Source organism: Ascidiella aspersa, chromosome 6, assembly GCF_963924565.1.
Source record: "Ascidiella aspersa chromosome 6, kaAscAspe10.2, whole genome shotgun sequence".
NCBI lineage: Eukaryota > Metazoa > Chordata > Ascidiacea > Phlebobranchia > Ascidiidae > Ascidiella > Ascidiella aspersa.
Genome location: NC_139452.1, coordinates 24193037 through 24208615, shown reverse-complemented (window position 1 = coordinate 24208615; position 15579 = coordinate 24193037). Strand labels below are relative to the sequence as shown.

Below are 15579 nucleotides of genomic sequence, written 5' to 3'. Positions count from 1 at the left end.
TAATTCTGATGAATTTAGGCAGTATTCCGACAGATTTAGGTCTAATTCAAACGATTTTGATCTTATGCTGTACTGGATATTACTGCTTATTCGGCTGTATTGTGTCGTTGGTCTTAATACTGGTTTCATAGATTTTTCTGCTTTAGGTATTGTTGCTTTTATGACTAATTGTGTATTCTCGTTTAATTGTCCACTCACCTGCCCTGTATTTCAGGCTGAAACCGGTAAGGTGGAATGCATCATCGGCTACGAAGTGCAACGTCATATACATTCCGCTGCTGGTGTACGATTGAGGAATCGTGTTACCGCAGAGACGCGCCAACCTAGTGTCACTGGTGCTTGCGCCGTCGTACACATCTAGGTAGTCGTACCTGCATAAGCATTATTTATTTTTCAGTAGGCATACATTTAGAAAAATATTTAAACCAATACAACTAAAAACAAATTTCGGCTCTGACTTTTGCCAAGGCTTTTTATCAGGATTCGTCGTGGTCGTTCACAAACATCATCAAATTCTCATGGTGGCATTTTCCACAGAATTTTTCACACAAAGAAAACGTTTTTTATGCGTACGCATTTTAGGCTATAGGCTACGAATGGTTTTCCAGGCACCATTTGTAATGCCTTACAATGCGAATTAAAAATGGGCTGCATAGAGTTGCGATTCAAATTCTATTTTTATACCTTGTTTTTTTACGTTCTGGTTAAATTAGTTTAACTATGAAATTCTACGGGGGTAGAACAAAATTTATTCATAAGATCCTGCTGGTAAATCGGTAAGCTTGATGTTATCTGCTTGTTTAATACCCGGAATAATGTGTATCATTATGTCACGACATATACCCCCTGTTACTAGCCTACACCTAATAATGTATAAAGCGCTATTGTGGTATAAAATTTTACAGAACCTGTATAGAAGGGGTCTTTTTGAGATTTTAGGTCCAAAAAAGACAGGCTTTTTAGCTTTTGACTCTCAAACAAGAAGTTTTCTCTTGAAAAGGAGAGTGTGGGACCCGGTTTAATACGTAGTGGTGGGAGTATCACTCTGTCAACCAAGGATATTAAGTCGATGTAAAACAACCCGATTCCCGAGTCCGACTTCGGCAAAATTTGCCGATTCCACAACACCTTGGCAAAGACTAACAGCATGTGTTACATCGATTTACGTAACTAAAATAGGGTGGATGTAAAGCTATTCACTCACATGGGTGCTTAATGACTTTTAACCAACATAATGTGGTGTCGGTCTCGGGACTCGAGTAGTCTTATAAGCCCCGAGTCATAATCCGCAGCCCTACTGTCAACATGGACAGGTTGTGAAACATTTATCTAACTTAAGGGTAAGAGACACCTCGACAAACATGCACGTTTAATCGGATGATTATACCGCTTCCCTAATGCTGTCCTACTTGCAATAACACAAGGGAATTTTGTAAATCCGGGTTGTCCAACAGTAACATGTTATGACAAATCAACGCTAATCGTGGGCTATATTGAAAAATTCAGAAGCTGAGTCGAATGAGCCAAAGAGTTATTTTTGAAAGGTTGAAAAGCTGATGTACTTATTCTCGCCATGTTTACTAAGCAAAGGAAGTTTTGCTATTGAGCTCACGTTTTGCTTCTAGTCTGGAATCAAGAATAAGAGCAAATAAACCTAAAATTATATTTTGGTAAAATTAATTCTTTCAAGGTGATATAGCTCAGCTCAGTTAAATTGCTTAGGCTTCTGAACGCCATCATACTTAACCGAACATTCTGCCCATTTGCTGTCAGACAACAATTCCTAACTGACAGAATTGAAGGATTTGTAGCTGTTTTAATGTTTTAATGCAGAGGAATGGGACTTATAGCTCATTAAAAATCGGACAAAGCAAGTTTGGAAAAAAAAAGGATAAAACATTGTTTACAATAACAATACATCAAACAACAGATAAGCAAAAGTAATGTTGGCTTTTTATGTCCGCTTGGCTCACCTTAAACCATTGGAATAGCAAACGCTAAAGATTGAGTGGATTCACTTGGCTTATAGTTATGAATATTTATTTTAGTTGCTAAAATGCTAGTTTGACCACTTTTCTGCATGCTCTATAGGTAAAAAATCCAGATCACAAACTGGTTACATTTGTTTAAACATACAATTTAATGTGCTTGGTGCGATTAGTGTGGGGTAGTTGGTTTATTTTTTCAGTTACACTACAACTTACTGGCAATTGAAAGCTTCAAGGTCAAAAGCCAGAAAGTCGATCACGAATTTGGATTCGCTACTTGTGCCGATGAGCTTATAAGTGCAGTCTGTGTTTGCTGAATACGATCCGGGGTGATTCGGTGATTCAATCAACCCTTCGGAACCTGGGTCTACTTCTCTTGTGCCATGACAAGGCACTGAAAAGAAAAGGATAACATATTTTTAAGTTGTGCAACAAAATTTAAATTGTTTCTACTTAACTCTTTTGGTTTCTAAACCTAACTATTCCCTAATATCAAAAAAATTATATTTCACAAAAAAAGTATATTTAAAAAACTTGCTTTTTTAATTTAAATCGATAACTGGACCAAAGAACTACCCATACTTTTTTGTTATGATGAACACACTTATTTTATCTGATTTACCCATCAATATATATTTTAGATTTACATAGTAAAATTGGCCCGAAAATATATTTGTTTAAAAAAAATGTTTTTTACCCACGTGAATTACCAACAGATATTGTGACGAAACCTTGCTTGTCTATCAATTAGTAGGAGGCCAATCACTTTATTCTTGCCCTACCTGGACCTGTAGTTGTTTCTGGTGCCATGTCGGTAGTTGGTTCTGGTGGTATTTCTGTAGTTGGTTCTGGTGTTGTTTCGGCGGTTGGTTCTGGTGTTATTTCTGTGATTGCTTCTGGTGTTACAACTGCCGTTGTTTGTGGTGCCATGTTTGTAGTTGGTTGCGCTGTCATTTCTAAAATTCATACTGTTATAAGAAAAGGCTATCTGTTAGTTTATCTAACTATAATGCCATATATTGGTAGCATTTGAGTTTATCAGTTTTTCTTCATTCTTTATTATTATTATTCGTTTTAAATTTAGAAATGATGGTGTTGGAAAATTGGACTGACTTCGCTTGACATAAGAATTACCAGTCATAATTATTTGTAAAAGATGTTTGCCATTTCTCACGTTTGTACCACAATATTCGGCTGGGCTTGATACAACAAATTTACAACAAGCCATAGTTATTTTTGTGAAAGTTATATTGTTTGTCGTACAAAGAAGGTCAATGGACAAAAACTTGAAAACAAAATAATTGTATAGCCTTTCTACAAATACCTTTTAAGGTCAAGGAAATTTGACGTCGGCCAAGGAGGCAAACCACATGTTGTGTGGTTCTTCCGAGTTAAATGCCTCACACATTTACAAACACTTGTCTCCACTGGTACCATAGAACCTATATTTTGTAATTACCTGCCGTGTACTTCAGGCTGAAACCGGTAAGGTGGAATGCATCATCGGCTACGAAGTGGAACGTCATATACATTCCGCTGCTGGAGTACGATTGAGGAATCGTGTTACCGCAGAGACGCGCCAACAAAGGGTCACTGGTGCTTGCGCCGTCGTACACATCTAGGTAGTCGTAACTGCATTGGCAGCATTAGTTCGTTTTCAGTACATTGCGATTTTAAGATAACTGTTAAGTAGATAGGTTTGCCGCAGTCTATATCGCAAGTAATCCTTCGCGAGAAATTTCCGTGGTCGGTATATCCTCAAATTTCATGACGTTATTTTCAGCAAGATTCGGAGTAATGATATTAAACACAAAATTGATACTTACTTATTTCAGGATATACCGACAGTTTTTGCTGGAACCCCCAATTGATAAATGCTGTTTTCACCTCTTTTCTGCGCATGCTCTATAGCGGGGCTACTCAACTGGCGGACAGATGTCCGAATGCGGACCTTTTCAATGTTAAATCCGGACCTAATATGTCTCAGCATTTACTTAGCAATGCGATTTGGAGAGTTTTCCTTGGCAAACAATTTCTACTGTTCATTAAAACCCCTTTCTGCAGTAAGGACATTTCACAATTCGCACTTTAAGCGAAGGAAATATGTAAATTATACCGTATTACATATTGCATGATTGTAAATTAAGTCATGAGAGTTATATCGGACCTAAGCGGATTTTAAACTTTAGTAACTGGACCTTTGCTAACAAATAATTGAGTAGCCCTGCTCTATAGGTAACAAATACAGATTACACAAACTGGTTACATTTGTTTAACCATTCAATTTATTGTGTTTGATACGATCAGACTATACGGTAATTCGTTTAAGCGCTTTGGTGTCCTACTTAATAATAATTAACCGGAGTTTTTTTTTTCAGTTACACTACAACTTACTGGCAATTGAAAGCTTCAAGGTCAAAAGCTAGAAAGTCGATCACGAATTTGGATTCGCTACTTGTGCCGATGAGCGTATAAGTGCAGTCTGTGTTTGCTGAATACAATCCGGGGTGATGCGGTGATTCAATTAACCCTTCGGAACCTGGGTCTACTTCTCTTGTGCCATGACAAGGCACTGAAAAGAAAAGCATAACATATTTTTAAGTTGTGCAACAAAATTCAAAATGTTTCTACTTACCTTTTTTGTTTTCTAAACCTAAACTATTCCCTAAAATCAAAAAATTTAAACTTCACAAAAAAAGTATATTTAAAAAACAACTTGCCTTTTTTTCAACTTAAATCGTTACCTGGACCAAAGAACTATCCACTCTTTTTTGTTATGATAAACACACTTATTTTATCTGATTCACGCAAATCAATATAAAACTTTAAGCAATGTTAATTGTTCATCAAAACATAATTTAAGAGCTTTAATGTTCAGTTTTCTTTGTTGAAAAATTGTCTCTTGGAAAAACAGATAATTTTTTTCATATTTACACAGTAAAATTGGCCCGAAAATATATTTGTTAAAAAAAATGTTTTTTTTTCGACCCACGTGTATTACGTCCAGATATTGTTACGAAACCTTGCTTGTCTACATAGGCGTAGCTAGGGGGGCCTGAGGGGCCTTGACCACCCCAAAAAAAATTTATAAAAATTTATTCCTAATGATTTGTTTTTTTAGCATTTATGAGCAGTACCACAACATTCGATCACAGATGTATAACACCTTTAATTGTCATGCATTGTTACGTCACAAAGATGTAGTTAATATTACGTTTGCTATACATTAATGTAGTTTCACTACTTTTAGACAGTTTTTGCTCTTTTAATGGTTTTGGTTTTTGCGTTTAACACTCAGCCAGTTGCTGCTCGAAACGGTTTGCTAGCATTGTTTTTGTGTTCGTTACGGCAGTTAATACAATGACAAAAGCTAAACAAAAAAGTCCAAAAATCCCCCCCCCAAAAAAAAAATTTTGGTTGGCTACGCCACTGCAGGTCTATGAATTAGTAGGAGGCCAATTAATTTATTTTTGACTTACCTGGACCTGTAGTTGTTTCTGGTGACATGTCTGTAGTTTGTTCTGGTGTTATTTCTATGGTTGGTTCTGGTGTTATTTCTGTGGTTGATTCTGGTGTTACTTCTGCAGTTGTTTGTGGTGCCATGGTTGTAGTTGGGTGCGCTGTTATTTCTAAAATTCATACTGTTATACTGAAAAGGCTTTCTGTTGGCTTACTTAACTATCAGTTGTTCTTTATTCTTTATTATTATTCGTTTTAAACATAGAAATGATAATGTTCGAAAATTGGACTGACATCGCTTGAGATAAGAATTACCAGCCATAATTATTTGAAAAAAATGTATGCAATTTCTCACGTTTGTACCACAATATTCGGCTGGGCTTGATACAACAAATTTACACCTATAGCCATAGATCTTTTTGTGAAAGTTATATTGTTTGTCGTACAAAGAGGGTCAATGGACAAAAACTTGAAAACAAAATAATTTTATAGCCTTTCTACAAATACCTTTTAAGTTCAAGGAAATTTGACGTCGGCCAAGGAGGCAAACCACATGTTGTGTGGTTCTTCCGAGTTAAATGCCTCAAACATTTACAAACACTTGTCTCCACTGGTACCATAGAACCTATATTTTGTAATTACCTGCCGTGTACTTCAGGCTGAAACCGGTAAGGTGGAATGCACCATCGGCTACGAAGTGGAACGTCATATACATTCCGCTGCTGGAGTACGATTGAGGAATCGTGTTACCGCAGAGACGCGCCAACAAAGGATCACTGGTGCTTGCGCCGTCGTACACATCTAGGTAGTCGTAACTGCATTGGCAGCATTAGTTCGTTTTTAGTACATTGCGATTTTAAGATAACTGTTAAATAGATAGGTTTGCCGCAGTCTATATCGCAAGTAATCCTTCGCGAGAAATTTCCGTGGTCGGTATATCCTCAAATTTCATGACGTTATTTTCAGCAAGATTCGGAGTAATGATATTAAACACAAAATTGATACTTACTTATTTCAGGATATACCGACAGTTTTTGCTGGAACCCCCAATTGATAAATGCTATTTTCACCTCTTTTCTGCGCATGCTCTATAGCGGGGCTACTCAACTGGCGGACAGATGTCCGAATGCCGCCTTTTTCAGTGTTAAATCCGGACCTAATGTCTCAGCATTTACTTAGCAATGCGATTTGGAGAGTTTTCCTTGGCAAACAATTTCTACTGTTTATTGAAAACCCCTTTCTGCAGTAAGGACATTTCACAATTTGCACTTTAAGCGAAGGAAATATGTAAATTATACCGTATTACATATTGCATGATTGTAAATTAAGTCATGAGAGTTATATCGGACCTAAGCAGATTTTAAACTTTACTAACTGGACCTTTGCTAACAAATAATTGAGTAGCCCTGCTCTATAGGTAACAAATACAGATTACACAAACTTGTTACATTTGTTTAACCATTCAATTTATTGTGTTTGGTGCGATCAGACTATACGGTAATTCGTTTAAGCGCTTAATTTGGTGTGATCTACTTAATAATAATTAACCGGAGTTTTTTTTTTTCAGTTACACTACAACTTACTGGCAATTGAAAGCTTCAAGGTCAAAAGCCAGAAAGTCGATCACGAATTTGGATTCGCTACTTGTGCCGATGAGCTTATAAGTGCAGTCTGTGTTTGCTGGATACGATCCGGGGTGATTCGGTGATTCAATCAACCCTTCGGAACCTGGGTCTACTTCTCTTGTGACATGACAAGGCGCTGAAAAGAAAAACATATTAATTTTTTAATAGTTTCCACCTAATTTTTTTTTTGTCAAGAAACGTAGATATTCATCATTACAGTATCTTAAAATCATAACTTTACCTAAATTACCGTAAAAAAGAATATTTTTTAATTGGGCCAATAAAACTTGGTTTTTCAGTTTATTAGTTTGCCTGGACAAACTAATTATTATTCATTCTGTTTTTTGTTTTTTTGAAATCATAAATAAACTTTCTTTTTCTTTTAACGAAAATTAAAAAAAACAAAAAACGATGTTGATTCTTGCCCAAAACATACTGCGCGTATTATCATTTACTAAGTTTTTGATCTGGTTATAATCAGTAATAAATAATAATTATTATTTATTTTTTGTTTTTGTTAATGTTTGCTTGCCTTTGTTATTAACATAAATCAAAATCAAAACTTGTCGTTGTGCGCAAATTTATTGTTAGCTAAAATAATATTCGTTAATACCAATGCGGAACGATTAATTATTATAAACATTCATCTTGTATGGACATCGGTGATTGACAGGGGGCGTGTCCAATGGACGATGGAACTTGGCCACGCCCCCTTTAAACGTATTTTTTTGACCAACTTAATTTTTTTGGTGTTTAGCGATCTTCTATACCTACATAGCTATATTTCGTCTTTTTGTTTCGTACATAGCTATATTTTCGAATGTATTTAGGCCAAACGCCTTATGCATGCTAAGACTCGTCTCGCCGTGACATACCAATTCTATAATGGGGGCTTTTGCTAAATTAGAAAACAAATGTTGCTATTTCTAGTAATATTGGAATAGTATTTTTCTGCTTACGACCTTTTCAATTCCAAGTTTTGCCAATTTAAACCAAACAAACGCATTGTGGATTTATTAAACTATGCATTTCAGGTGTATATTTGCACAAGACTGCGCAAGAAAACGGCAGTTGTTTTTCACATTAAGTGTTTATGACGTCATGTTTTGACTATACTTTGTGACGTTACCCCTAAAAACCTTCAAACCTTTCAAATGAAAACTGTGAGGAACAACGTCACAAAGTTTACGTCTTTCGACGATTCATTCCTCACATTCATAAGGGTGGTAACCAAAATGTTTGTGAATTTAGCCTTACCTGGTCCTGTTTGCTCTGCCATTTCCGTGATTGGTTCTGTTGTCATTTCTGCAAATAGATTTGTTTGTTTGTTTAGAAAGGCTGCTCAAAAATAGTTTTCGTTATTTTTCAGATGGACTGCGACATGCTTTGGGTTGTGGCAACACGTGGATTTTTACATAAATACAAAACTACGTTTTTCGTATTATTTATATTATTTTTTTCAAACTCTATCAAAGCGAAAAATAGGTTTTTACCTTTATTTTATTTTTTTTAAGAAACTAATCAATTTGTAAATGGTAAAATAGTTTTTTAAAGAGGATTCGTTATTCTGGCCTTTTGTTTATAAAACTCAGTCAAAAAAAAAAAATAATAATTCCACTCAAGGGTGTTTAGCTTCGGTCATTTTCACTCTTTTATGATGCCATTTACACAATGTTACGTTCCTTTCAAACCTGGAGTTCGTGGCTTCTAGAAGGCAAAGTTCAAAAAACAACATTTTGAGGCAATTAAATTCTCTGTAACTATTTATTTTGTGCTAAAAAAACACGAAGGAAAATGAATTAATATGCATGCACAACTAAAAAAAAATAATGTATTTAAATATTTCACTAAGTTTTGTTAACATCGGCTTAAAATTAAGCTTCTTAAGTTAATTTTGCATTGTTTTGTCATAACAAGTGTACAAGAACTATTTTATATTAGATCAAAAAGTCGTGAATGAAAACTTTAGTTAGTTGAGCACACTTTTGTAATTCTTGTTTGACTTTGAAACAATCCGTCCATCGAAAAAAGTGTTTGGACAATTTTTATATCAGGGGTACCCAACCTTTCTGTAGTGCCACGCGTACCACTTCTTGCAAAACAACTAATTTGATTAAATCATATTTTGATCTGTCTATAGCTTACAACTAGAATTTTGCAACGCTATTTGTAGCGACATCTATAAAACAGAAGATTATACAGTGGATTAGTGCAATCATTTGACATAATTAAAGTCCACTCTCCCTTGGTGTTGTAGCCTAAGCTTTATATAACAACTGTGCTTCTTGTCAACAATTGACATAACTGTATTTTGAAGATTGCATTGTTTCGAAACAACAGGAATAGTTACGTAACAATAAGAATGGGCTTCGGGGAAATTTGTTTTGTGTAAACAAAACCAGATAAACAAAATATAACGTTACGAGTCCACGGTTTTGTGAAAAAAACGGAAGCTACTCGCGTACCACGTGAAAAACCTTCGCGTACCGCTAGTGGTACGCGTACCACAGGTTGGGAACCCCTGTTTTATATGAATTCAGGTGGATTACTTATGTTAAGTACCCCAATTGGGGTTCGGGTGGCCGCGAAACAAAAAAGTTTGGAACCAATTTTCTGTTAGATTGTTGTCGTTGGCATTATGCAGATGAAACATCGGTTTTGAAGGGTTTATAACCAATGGTGGCTTTGTATTCTTCTGCTGAGGGGGTGAATGAAAATTTCCCAAAGCTAGAAAAGTGCCATAAAATTTTTTTTATGAAACATCCAGCGCTTTTGTATTTTCTAAAATTACAACTTAAATACCAACTTTGCTCTAGGTATTTAAATTCTGAAACTGAATAGGCAAATCTATGTTCGAATGTTTTGTAGAATGATTAAACAAAAATCGGTTTTATTACGTTTTTTAGCCTTGATCTTACTTTAAGTTACAGTTGTCATACTCACCTAGTCTTATTTTAGCACTGTCAAAACAGGTATACCGTGTTAAAAGCTTTTTTTCAAAAAGAATCACACTTTTTTATTTAAGTGTTTTTGAGATCCACTTTTAACCCGGCACCAAAAGATGTTTTATTTTTCCCACGCATCCCCTTTTCAAAACTTATTGATCAACAACGGGTTAGATATTAGCTATATGGTGCTTGAACAAACTGCTGCTGTTTCGGGAAGCTACGGGAAGCCTAAGTTTGTGCCAGGGGTGCGGAGTCGGTTAAAATAACCCGATTCCGACTAAATGTGCGACTTCGTCGCGTCCCGATTCTATAGTGGGTATTCCGCCAATTTGCGTAACTAAGTACGGTGGATATTCAGCAATCAACTTTATAGGGGTGTCATAAAATTAATTTACTCACAATACCTTGTTGAAAAATATACACTATATGCTGTTTCGCATTTACAATTTACAGTTGGCGGCCATATCAGTTTTAAAAGTTGGTACTGCGCATGCGCAGGTCGGACTCGGTTCTCGGGTAGTGTTACGTGGTCTTACCCGAGTCCCCAGACCCAATTCCGACTCCAGCAAAACAAACCGACTCCACCGAGTCCCATGTGTCGAGTCCGACTCCGCAGCCTTTTTAAAGCTTGCTATATTTTCAAACTTGCCAACTTACCGAGTTCCCTTAGGCAAATGAACCCGTTGTTGGTATCACATGTCACGTCATCCCACTGGCTGTTCCAGGCCCAGATTTGAACGCAGTTTTCGCCTGAAGTGAAATTGCTTGGTTGGCCATCCTCCCAGTTTGTAAGAGTCGGGGTTGAGTTGTCCAACCAAAGAAAATCAGACGTCCCCGGACTGCGTTTAAGGCCAATGTAGAAGGCGTTGCCTGTATAGATCAACCGGGCATTTTTGTATTAACTATAACACGAGGTATGCTCCACATTTTATGTCGATAGTATATAGGCGGTGTCTACAATACTGCTATCGCCACACTTACTTTTTTAAAGAAAAATTGCCCTTTAGTTCTGTAAAATAGGATTTTGGTCCAGAGATTTTTTTAAGTCCAGAGATAATTTAACACAAGCAAACGGAAGGCTAAAACAAAAATCCACCACAGTCACTTTTTTACCTCTCCTACATTCGTAGGAAGTAACAGTAAAATGCGCTACAAATATCGTTAGCCACTTAAACACAAGAAAAATCGACTAATTTATTCTTGTGTACCTATTAGTGAAGAACAAGTTGCAACATCGCAAAGAGTTAAACATGTTTTGAGTGTAATACAATGGTTCCCAACCTTTTTGTCGTCGCGAACCTCTTAAGACAGGGGTCGGCAAATCTTTTTACATTAGCGGTAAAAAAACAAAAAAAAAAAAAGCGGGTCAAAAAGCGGGTCGCACAAAATGTTAACTAAGAATTGTGTCATTGAAATGTTTGGAACAACTGTGAATTTTTGCACTGAAAACGTGTTTAATTTACCAGATTACAATCGTATACAATTTGGCAAAATGTTTACTTCTGTTGACCAACTGTCCAGATTTACTTCATAAACATGCAACAATAACTAAACTTACGGTTCAAGGTTTATTTGCGTCGTAAAGGCAATTATCCCGAATAATAAGATTGTGTTGTGATCACAATGGTTACGAACACTACCTGTTTACTAAAGCAAATGTTATAAGCACAGCTGAATCTTGCTCCTTCTATACTACTGAGATTTCAGTTTATATTGTTTTTTTCTCTGTCAATTTTTCGTACAACTATAGTAAATTTTTCGTACAACTATAGTACAAGCCGACAGTTTAACAAACAGTACACGGTGTATTGTTTTCCATTTATTAGTAACGCATCAATTTTGAGGTCCTCTGTAAGTGGCAACCACAAAAGTTTAGGCATAATAATATGCGCAAAATAAACATGAAACCTATAAAATTACCCGTCGTCCAGGGCAATATTAACTTCAGAAATGTCTCAATCTCCTGTGTCTTTATTTGAATCAGTCCAGCAGCTTGATTGTTGCATAATGCAGAGGCTTCGTCGTACGTGTAGCTGGCTGAAGGTTCGATGTAGTACTCGTAACTACCATGGGAGTACCAGAAGCTGCGTACAGTTCCGACAAGGAAACTGTACAAAAGGAGTGTTATGAACAACATTGTTTTCCCTAAAAAAACAAGCAATGTTATGTGTGGGAAAGTACAGACCACCTGTGATGAAAACATTTACAGCAACATGTTAGAATTGTATTGTAATATCCGTATAAAAATAAAAATAGGCTAGAAACTGTTGTTTTGTTTCGGCACAAAGCGAAGTAGCACAAAGAAAAACCATTAACCGCCTTTTAAGACAGTTGGCCGTGATGACTTGACTGAAGGCATTTAAAAAGTCACTTAACTTGGACTTGAGACCATTTACGAAATTGGCGTACGTTAATCTTTAGTATAAAGTTTTGGTATCGGTATATGGGGTATTTAATTTGAACGCTCTTTGACTATTTGCGTAATCAATCCCAAATATTACGAACGACATATTTTAAATATTTAACACAAACAAAATGTTTTTTGATATAATAAACAACAAAAACATTGCTATATCTTTACACTTTAAGGGTAAATGCTCGACAGTTATTACGGACGCGATGGGACAGGTGAGGAAAACATAATATACAAACAATTACTAATTTTTAAGTTCACCAGATTTCATTATATCAAACTGAATTCTTGTGTTGTTTTCTATGTTGTTTTCTATTATTAAAACGTGTGGCACACAGCATAAATTTCTACTTTACGTTTCCAAAAAGTTTGAATATAAGATTTTTCGAAGGACGGTTAACCACACACATAGGTGGGAATTTAAAAACGACACTAAAAGTGTTATTCTCGATATACTTAAAAACTTTAGCTGGGTCAAAATCAACGCAAATAAAGCAGGGAAGGAAAGGATTAATTTTCGGCTTACAACGATCGTCAAAAAAATCTCTATAGTTCGGTTACTATAGCCTATAATTATAAATTAAATATTATAAATCCTATAGTCATGTCAAATCAAGTTTATGTTCAATAAGTCGTTGGCATTAAAAATATTGTTAAATTAACAAAATGACAAAAAAGATTTTTTTACGCAAAATGCTGTAATTAAAACACGTAAATTATTTCCTAAATGACACTAGTCAAAGACATTTGTCTAAATTAACTCAATTTATTTAATTAAATGATAAAACTGCGTTAATCAAAGTTGTCTGCGCAAGTTTTTGCAACAATAACAAAAAGCCAACATAAATTAAACTTTTGTCTTTCGTCAGTTGTGAGCAAATTAGAAAATGAACTTAATAAAATGAATAATTCTAATCAAAAAATACCACGAAAGCGACATTATTAATATCTTAAAACGTTAAATAACTGAAAAGTTAAAAAAATAAGTTTTATTTACTTCGGTCGTTTTTTTTAAACATATTAACTTAAACCCGCGCAAATTATAATGGAGACTAATACCTGGTCACCCGCCTTTTATACTAAGCAGGAAAGAAAAAAACGCGCCCTGAGAGGCCAGAAACAAAAAAAATTAAGTTAATTATTTTTTTGGAAAGCTAAGCGAACACGTCAAAGGCTGATGACACTCTTGTGAAATCGAGTGACGGAATCTTTTAAAACGAGTAAGGCGTTTTGGCAAGTTGGACTGGCGTGCACCTGGAAGTAGTGCAGAAATAGCCGCGCGCATTCTCTTTGTCATACGACTTGCTTGTTTTTTCGCGGTGTCACGGCAAGACGAACATCAGCCATTCAGCTGCGTTTCGTGTTTGATGCGCGCCATTTCCGCGCAGTTTGCTATTCCCGGCCAGTCGGAACAAGGTGAGTGTGGTGCGAAGTTGCATCTGACGAAACACAAATCGGAACGAACCTATATTGACGCGATTTCGCCACACACACGAGTTATGTCGCAATACTGTACATGATTTCACGTTGGACTTTGTGAAATTCGAGCCTCGTCACATCAAAATCGAAAAACGACCTTTTGAAACTCGTGGACCACGCCTTTGGTCATAAGCGTACTTAACCTTAATACAAAAGCGGAACCCTGGAGACCAGGAGACATTATCTCGAATCCGTGCAATAAGTGTGTGCATTTATAGGCATTTTCTACTTATTATCCATCTCGATTTCGCACTGTATACTTTTATCTGGGTTGGTATCCCGAAAGACAATTTAAGTACGGAAATACAAAATACAAACATTTTTCGACTATTTTATGAATGTCGGACGAGTACCGATACTATCACTTGGTAGCCTACCGGGTATCGGTTCAAACCAATATTATCTAACATACCCATTTTAGATCCACGCTAGAAAGACAAGTTTTATAATTGTATGTGGTGCGTGAACGCCCAGTGTGCCAAGTTATAACACTTATACAGACATAACATGTAATTGTCAAAGAACGTGTTAAGTTAAAGGCCATCGTCGATCATTATTTTAAAAATCCTAGTAAATTAAAAAAAACTGGTTGCCTTTCTCCAGTTTTGTGAAAACATTTACTGCGACTTCTCACCACTTTCTACTTAATCTGGACGTTATGGCCTAATTGATAGTTATATGTATGCATTTCCCTATACCACGCCGCTTTTCTTTAGACTGAATTGCTTCACTTAAGTTAGCACAAAATTATCAGCTAAAAACCAAGCATGCGGTTAGGTTTTAGTGAGATGTAAACCTCAAAATGTTAAAATAGTATTGGAACATCTTTAAAGTAACACATTGTTGCAAGAATGGATACTTGCGAATTACTTAGCAGAACCAACAGAAAAAAAGTATTTTACTTTACATCACCAAAAAAGTATTTTACTTCACATCATTGATAAATATTGTTTAGGATCGGCTGATAATGACAAGTTTTTATGTTTGTAAAAATACCTTTCTCCCTTTCGTTGTGCGGCAAAATGTCTTATGTGAAGTGTCATATCGTATTCAGTCAGAAGTCAAAAAGACCATTATTAAACCCTTCCAATAAACAAGGAATACATCTTTACACACTTTGAGTTTACAGTTAATGAGGCTACTATGTAAGGTTGATGTTAAGAAATCAACCACTCAATTAATCAACGCTTTCTGTTTGGTGTTGCCTTTCGGAAAACTGGACGGTAACAAACAAGATAATCTTTGGTTCCGTAGCGTTTGGTTGTATATTAAGGACGAATATCGACTATATAGGCCGGGGTTGGGCGAATGTATTCAAGTATTACGATTAATGATATCTTAGATTTCCTAAAAGTGTGTAGTTTTGTTAATTTTTTTGATAATAACGTTTTTGCGAAAAGCGTGTTTTTTTACTAAAGCAAAAATAAAAAAGCTGTAACTTCAATGTTGATTATTCCCTTTATAGATTTCACTATAAGTTAGAAGTTTTTTAGAGTTTAATTACATATATTCTGATTTGTTTTTAATTTAAACGCGAAAAATTAACACACAGAACGTCAGTGACCTTTGAAAAAATAAATAGCTTATCATTAACACACGCAATTCATCTAGCGGCTGAAAGCATCCTATTGACAAATGGCAATGTCGTTTTTCCTAACTCCTTTACC

The 15579-nt window shown here is 35.7% G+C and overlaps 2 protein-coding genes across 2 annotated transcripts in view; both read right to left on the bottom strand.

Annotated features, from left to right (window-relative positions):
• The window catches only part of LOC146140930 (uncharacterized), a 36765-nt gene extending 31174 nt beyond the window's left edge, over positions 1 to 5591 (bottom strand). Inside the window, exons 1-6 of the mRNA XM_083392744.1 lie at positions 5468 to 5591; positions 4383 to 4560; positions 3448 to 3620; positions 2771 to 2944; positions 2205 to 2382; positions 199 to 371 (exon numbers count right to left, since the gene is read on the bottom strand). Of these exons, the coding sequence (XP_083248870.1) occupies positions 199 to 371; positions 2205 to 2382; positions 2771 to 2944; positions 3448 to 3620; positions 4383 to 4560; positions 5468 to 5591 (1000 nt within the window). The remainder of the gene's footprint in view (positions 1 to 198; positions 372 to 2204; positions 2383 to 2770; positions 2945 to 3447; positions 3621 to 4382; positions 4561 to 5467) is intronic.
• A 481-nt stretch (positions 5592 to 6072) lies between these two features.
• On the bottom strand, positions 6073 to 12157 carry LOC146140929 (macrophage mannose receptor 1-like). Its single transcript, XM_083392743.1, has 5 exons — positions 11941 to 12157; positions 10678 to 10890; positions 8330 to 8377; positions 7031 to 7208; positions 6073 to 6262 (listed from the first exon to the last, which is right to left on the bottom strand). The coding sequence occupies exons 1-5, from the start codon at positions 12155 to 12157 to the stop codon at positions 6073 to 6075; spliced, it is 846 nt and encodes a 281-aa protein (XP_083248869.1).
• Positions 12158 to 15579: the final 3422 nt, after the last annotated feature.